General features: G+C 44.1%; 1 protein-coding gene across 1 annotated transcript; it reads right to left on the reverse strand.

The window, feature by feature from the left end:
* Positions 1-3,939: 3,939 nt before the first annotated feature.
* LOC113584635 (cytochrome P450 26A1) lies at positions 3,940-6,299 on the reverse strand. Its single transcript, XM_027021676.2, has 7 exons — positions 6,074-6,299; positions 5,686-5,910; positions 5,304-5,585; positions 5,036-5,191; positions 4,802-4,936; positions 4,557-4,709; positions 3,940-4,337 (listed from the first exon to the last, which is right to left on the reverse strand). Exons 1-7 carry the CDS (start codon positions 6,260-6,262, stop codon positions 3,999-4,001), a joined length of 1,479 nt encoding a protein of 492 aa, XP_026877477.1. The 5' UTR covers positions 6,263-6,299; the 3' UTR covers positions 3,940-3,998.
* Between the last annotated feature and the right edge of the window lie 911 nt (positions 6,300-7,210).

Raw genomic sequence — 7,210 nt, forward strand, 5'->3', positions numbered from 1 at the left:
CTTACTGAGTGAGTCTTGAGAATGTTTTTGACGTGCATATCCTGTTGGCAGCACTGTGGTGTATTGAGGGTTACTGGTGAAGAGATGGTGAAGTACTCCTCATTCATGCCAGGGTTCGGGACACATGGAAGCGGCAAACTTCAAGAGAAGCAGCTCGAGGCCACTGTCAGTCATGAACCATGTGAGGAATGTTTGAACTTGTCTTCAGAAGCGTGGCAGACATTACAGTTGGAATGTTTCAGTAGCAGATGTTGTCTTACAAAAAAGCAGTCATTATCTCTCACCTTGGCAGGCCCTCCTGGGAATATTATATCCTGTTTTATTTGATTCAAAAATAAAGAACGAAAAAAGAGAAGAATAAAAGTTTTTTTAAGCTATCTTCTTTGAGATATTTAAGATTTGGCTTGACTTTCCAGTAGCCTTATCTTATTGCAATCAGTGATGTCATTTTAATAACTTCCACTGCAGTGCCCAGGCGAGTCATCTGGACATCACAGTGAGAGTGGAGGCAGTGAGCCGTGTCAGAAACAGAAGTTCCAAATGTGGTTTCTCTGTGACTTGAGTAACTGACATAACTTTCAAGCTGAAAACATACAGCTCCACACGCCTGGCGTATGCCTGCTTGTAAAAGGTATCAAATCAGCGATTGGTATCTTAAAAGTACAATTCTGTGATTTTTTTTTTCTCTAATAGTCAGTTTAGTGATTCAAGAGTTGTAGTGAGAGCTGTACAACTCTCCCTGCCGAGATACAGGAACAAGCCGTCCATCTGCATTTCTCTCTGTGGGATCTACAGGCTGCGCTCACCCAAGGAGCTATACGGTTTATTTTCAACGGGCTTTGGGGTTTTGTTTTCACCTGTTTGGTTTTATCGTTGATGGCTTCCTCTGTTATTCTAAGGGCTGGATGGGATATGGTTATCATTCAGGCTACTTGTTCACTGAAAACTGAGACAGATGAATTGTGTCTCTCCTTGCCGGGCGTGAAGACAGATGCCAACTGAACTGTGTCGGGGTGTGGCCCCTTGCAGTTTCATGGAATGAAATTATTTGTCGTTAGTTTGATCCCAGTTTTCTGAAGCCTCCCTGTCCTGCCCACAGTGGTATTTGCAAAGGGTAATGAGACATTTCTTAAAGCTCTTTAGTGGTTTTTGATTTGAGAAAATTATATTTTTCCTTAGTGTGATACATGCTGTAATAACCTCAAAATAACAAAAACTCTACCTATATAGTGTTCGGCATTTTCATTGAAATGGCTCAGAGTTATGGTTTTAGTCTTTTGCTATTAACGAGACATGTGAAACATCTAACTTGCAACTATTATTGGGATGTTATTTTTCACCTCTCCTTGTTTCTGTGCTTTTCACTGAATCGGGAAGGTTTCAAATGTAGAGTGATGTATTCCTCTTGTTTCTTTTCTTTTTTGTGTCACTTGGGCCTTAGAAGTCATTTCAAATCCGTTTTCATCATCATCCGTTTCTGGGCAGACAAATATAGGTCCCACAGAACCACAAACTCTTGAGAAATGGACAATTTAATGTGCCTGAGAGGTCATGCCTCTTTTTGTAAATGACTGAACTTTTCCTGACCCTTGAGACCTGTGAAAACCCCCCTCTTGATTAGAAATAATAGCGGTGGGGCGCTAATAGCGATTCTGAATGAGAGGTGGAAAGTCTGATATGATTCAGCAGGAGGTGAAGAGTGCAGCAGACATGGACATGCCGTTAGGACTCTTCCCATTGACTTCTGTAGTCATGAAAAAGCCATTTTGGCTGAGATGGCGGAGAGCCATTCCTTTGTCAGTGGGACGGATCCTTTACACTCTGTCTAGCGTTGCGTGGAGTGAAGTTTAGTCAGAGCTGCTTAACATTTAGGAGCACTCACAGTGCCACTAAGGTGTCATTTCTTTGGGGACGAGGAGTCAGACAGAGTTCAGACGGAGAGTTTATGGGGTTTTGCAGTTGTCTAGGCACATGTGAAGCATCACTGTATTTTAGAACTCACTGCCTCCGGTAGGATGTGTTTGTTTGTTTGTTTGTTTGTTTGTTTTGTTTTGCTTCACAGGCAAGAAAGAAAAAAGAAGTCCTTTTTCCAAGCTACGATGTAAACACAGCTACCGCCTTTGTCTGTAAACCGCAAATAACAGTGAGCAGAAGTTGTTAGGAATGAGGTTCAGCTGCAATTACATTGATTTACTTAAACTGAGGCCTGAGGAACTGAATAAAAACAAGAGGATCTGAAATCGCTTTCATTGGGCTGCTATAAATTCCGTATATACTCACAAATTTAGACAAAAAATGCCTCAGCAAATAACAAGTTCTGTTGTTACCCTTCGATGCCCCACAATAGGCCAGGCAGAGGTTCTTTACAAGGTAATAGGAGGAAAAGTTCAATGGCATCTATCACTGGGCCTGGACCTGCGTGGATAGGAGGACATAAAGGTGTCAGCCGTGTAGCGGGACGGATGTAAATCAGGAGCCTGTAGAACGGGGCAGAGAACTGGTTTACAGAGGCATCTGCAAGCCCCCCCCCCCTCTCTCCCTCTCCCTTTCTCGCTCTCTCTCTCTTTCTCTCTTTCTCTCTCTCTCTCTCTCTCTCTCTCTCTCCCTCTCCCTCTCCCCCCCTCTCTCCCTCTTTCCCTCTCTTCTTCGTGGTGTCATACAAGGACAAGTCCCTTCCACATGACCCTGTACGCTAGGAGACGAGCCCTCCCAGGCTGCATTCCCAGCCTCTTGTCCCCCCCCCCTCCTTTTCTCCTCCTGCGCTCTTTTCTTTTCCTGTGCTCTCTTTTCTCCTCCTGTGCTCCTTCTTTTCTCTTTAATGTTGCAATTTGTGAAATTTTGCTCCTTTAAGGCAGAGGGTGAGGCAAGTTATTTTACGGCGTTAAGTCTTCATCATCTCATTCAAGTCACCTCCTGTTCCAGCCTTCACATGAAATTGGCTCTTTAGTGGGAGATACAGCGTGACAGGCAGTTGTGATGTGGCCACTGCATCGTTCTGCCCTTCCTTTTTTCCCTCTGCCGTGTGAACCCTCTGCCACCCTCCCGCCTCCCGGCAGCAGCCACGTCGCCAAGGTCACCCCAAGCCAGTGAAAGTCTTCATGGAGCTTCTGTTTTTCCCCACCACTCACATTGGCCCAAGTCTGCTTATTTTTTTGGTGCTTACAGAACTGGCCTGGCTGTACATGAATGTTCAAAATGTAGCGTTCATTCCTTTGGTGGTCCAGACTCTCTGGGTTTACAATATGCAGTCTGACCTGAAATTAAAAGTGTCACTGATCTTGTTAGTTGTAACCTATCTATGTCTTCAGTGTTTCTTGGAGATCCCAGATAGCTGATAGGAGATATAGGAAATAGCTTAACTGGTTATACTGGAACTTGTTTTCCAGACATGCTGGGTTTTCCTAGTTTAGGTTCATAATAACATACCTTACATCCCTAACACAACTGCTGCTATTGAGGTATATTTTTGTGTACTAGAACTACAATGATTCCATTTGTTGCAGCTTTTATTTCAGCTAGTTTAATACTGCCCCAGCTTTGCTGGGTCATCTCTGTCCATTTTATGGCAGAAGCATAAAGGATTGTAGGAGTGTATGTAGCTTTCAGCTGGTAATTTGCCTCCACAAAATGTGTCTTATGGTTTAGATATTTTAAACCGATCTATTCACATTACAAAGATTTTCCCAATGTTGTAACTGTTTTTTATTAAATAAAGCCCATTCAGCCAAATGTAATTTAAATAAGTTGCATTCAGTACAAAAACTATTTACATACATACAACTACATTACATATATACACACACAAACCCCATGGATAACCTTTGTTAAAAGAATGAAGTTATATACAGTTGTATAATATATATATATATATATATATATATATATATATATATATATATATATATATATATATATATATATATATATATATATATCAGATTTCATACATCAAACCTGTACAATTCCCAAGCTATCAGTTCATGCCTAAAGTTAAGGTATTAGTTGCTGAGGTAAGGAGTGAACTTGGTGGGGAGATTGTCTACAGGGTACACGGTGGGGCCCATCTTCATTGCTGGGGGTCCGTTTGACAGGGTCCAGTTGCAGTGCTGTGTGAGCTCAACCAAAAAGGTCTTCAGAAGAACTTTGGCAAACTCCTTGCCCACACACATCCTGGCTCCTCCTCCGAAGGGGATGTAGTTAAACCTAGGACTGTCCTCGAAGCCTTTGCCCATGAATCGCTCTGGCTGGAATTCCTCTTTGCTGGGGAAGACATCTGCTACGTCATGTGTATCACAAATGCTGTAAATGACGTTCCATCCTTTGGGAATCTGATATCCCTGGAGAAAACATGAGAGATCATTTTAAAAGGTGATCGCTGTGCCCATTTTGACATGGAAGACTCTTCAGTAGAAGTATAGAAATCTAGCATTCATCCTGCGCCAATAACACACACACAAATATTAGAACATTTTAAATCTCTATAATTATTTTAATCCTTGTTCACCACAGTTTGACAATTTTGATAAGTAATATTGCCTGAAAAAAAATCTACTTACATTAAGTTCAAAAGTTTTTAGCGCCACCCGGAACCCCCCAGGCACTGGAGGATTCATTCTCAGAGTTTCCTTGATGACACACCCAGTGTACTTGAGATGTTCCAGTAGCTCCATAGTTAAACTCTTCCCAGGCAGATGCATGCTGGAAACCTCCTATTGGCAGGAAAAAATCATTAGAATCCATTTCTAAATTGTGCCGTAATTATCCCCAAATGAACTGTACTTTACAGATTTACGTGTTATACCTTTTCTGCGAGTTCCTCTCTAATTCTCTGAACCACCTCCGGTTGCATCCCCAAAAACATGACCAAAGAGGTTGCCGTACTTGCTGTCGTCTCGTGACCCCCAAAGAGTAGTTCTGTTGCCGACTCTTTCATGGCCTGAAATGTAAAGACCGTCTGTGTTAATACCGTCTGTGTTAATGCCACGGTGACGGACGACTTTAGCCGCGGCGTAATACAGACGAAGCGCGCGTTCACCTGCATGCTGAGCGCCTCGTTGCTTTTTCTGCCGTTTTCGATCAGCAGCTGGAGTGCGTCCTTGTGCGCGGGTTCCTTCTCGTTGTCATCTTCCTGGATTTTCTTCCTGATGTTCTCCTCAATTTTGGCGTGAATAAAATTCCGTGCTTTTAAACCCTATTAAAAAATTAATAAAACAGATTATTAGACATTAAAATATTCAACATATTAATTTTATTTGAGATTAAATTATTATTATTTACATGATATAATATGATGTTTAAATTACCCGATAAAAGCCGCTGAAGGGCACATCAATGGGGAGGGAGAATAAGTTCTTTATCATCTCCTCAAAAGCCTCGACCAGCGCTTGCTCATCCGTCTTGATCTGGCATGGCTCAAACCCGAGCAAGATTCTCATGGCGATGCGGAACATGAGGCGCTTTATCTCCGGGTACACGAGCACGCACGAGTCCCGCCGCAGCCAGTCCTTCACCGCGCACCTAACCTCCTCCTGGATCACCGGGATGTAGTGCTCCAAAGCGTCCCGCGAGAACGCCCTCACGACCGCCTGCAACACGCACGCTTCGCGTTTAGCATGCGTTTCCCGGGACCATAGGAACGTGCACAGAAAGGTTTTACGTCGGGAATGAAAAAGCGCGCGCGCGTACCTTTTTCCTGTTTCGGTGCTGGACTCCGTGGACATTGGACAGCGTGTCCGAGCCGAGTATCGCGCGCACAGATGCGGGCCACTGAGCGGCAACGAGTTTGTGTTCGCCCGTCAGAATCTGTCTCACGTTGTCAGCACCCATCACTCTGACGGTGGGGTTGCCAAAAAGGTGCGTTTTGTAGATGAACCCATATTTCTGACGCTTCATACGCAGGAATTTCCTTCTCTGGAATGCAGGAAAAATAGCGCATGATGAGCGTGAACTAGGGAAACACGAGCACATGCAGTTTCAGAATAAAATGCGTTCAAAGAACAACATAAACATAACATAAGCATAACATAAACATAATATAAACATAAACACCGTGTCTCTGTAATATTGGCCTTACCTGGAGAATCAGCTGCAGCGTCTCTCCGATGTACGGTAAGCCCAGGGTACCCGGTGGAAGGGGGCTGCGACAGCTCCCATCAAGACCGCGCACTATGAAAACCTCCCACAACTTCACCGCGGCTAAAAATAGGAAGACTGGAAGCACGAAGGTGCAGAGACAGGTAACAACCAGGGTGCAAAGACTCATGCTGGAGCGCGCGGCGATCACGGCAAGAACCTGCGAGAGAAATGTTGCATGGAGCTGAAGGCCGGCGGGCTCGCACCCTTTTATACCCATTCCCCATGTCTCGGCCTCCTGTTACCTTGGCCAGATAAATTAGTTCACCCAAAGTTCATCTTTAATTGTGGTGGTGTCATCTCGCCCCGCCCTCGAGACAGAAGCTGTTCGAGACTCTAAACCATTTGTTATAGGCGCATTTTAATACCACCTCCTGTAGAAGCTAGACAAGAATTTCACTTTGAAAAGGTGTTAAATCCCGAGCACAAAGGCGAGCATCCGCGGTCCTTTGTTTGGAATATTCCGCAGTTTACACTCATTACTGCGGCTTGAGTGCAACACTCGAGTGAGCAGCTTAAAAATGTAAACCTCTCCCTTTACATTTTAAATCCTTTAAAAAGTTTTTTCACCTTTCTTAAGCATTAGATCACGGGGACCCGGCTGCTTGAACCAATTTAAAAGTTTGCAACTAAAATAGAATTTAGAAATATGTATATATAAATGCAGTGTAAACCGCTGAAAGGAAGGCCAGTATTGAAATGTATTCTCAGGAGCAGTGTTGGAATCTTATTTTAGACTTTAACCTGGAGTTTAACCGCAGTTACTACGCCTTCGTGCGTAAAGAAGACAGAAAAAAAGAAGGGAGGACGAATGGCGTGTGATGTGACGCCGATATAAAAAATATAATCGCGAGCTGGCGGGTTCAAACGTGGGTCAGCGCGAGCAGTGACGGAGCCAAGCAAGGTTACCGGTACGCGAAACGTAAACACGAAGGGCAGCGCGCGGCATGCAGGAATACTTATTTCGGACGGCTCAGTCGTGAGGAGACAGCCTGGCTCCAAAGTTTGCAGGGCGCAGTATGAATTTCCCTTTCCCGGCCCGTGGTGCGTCGCCTCGTGTCGCTGCTGGAGCGATTAC

This window comes from Electrophorus electricus, chromosome 14 (assembly GCF_013358815.1).
Source record: "Electrophorus electricus isolate fEleEle1 chromosome 14, fEleEle1.pri, whole genome shotgun sequence".
Lineage (NCBI taxonomy): Eukaryota > Metazoa > Chordata > Actinopteri > Gymnotiformes > Gymnotidae > Electrophorus > Electrophorus electricus.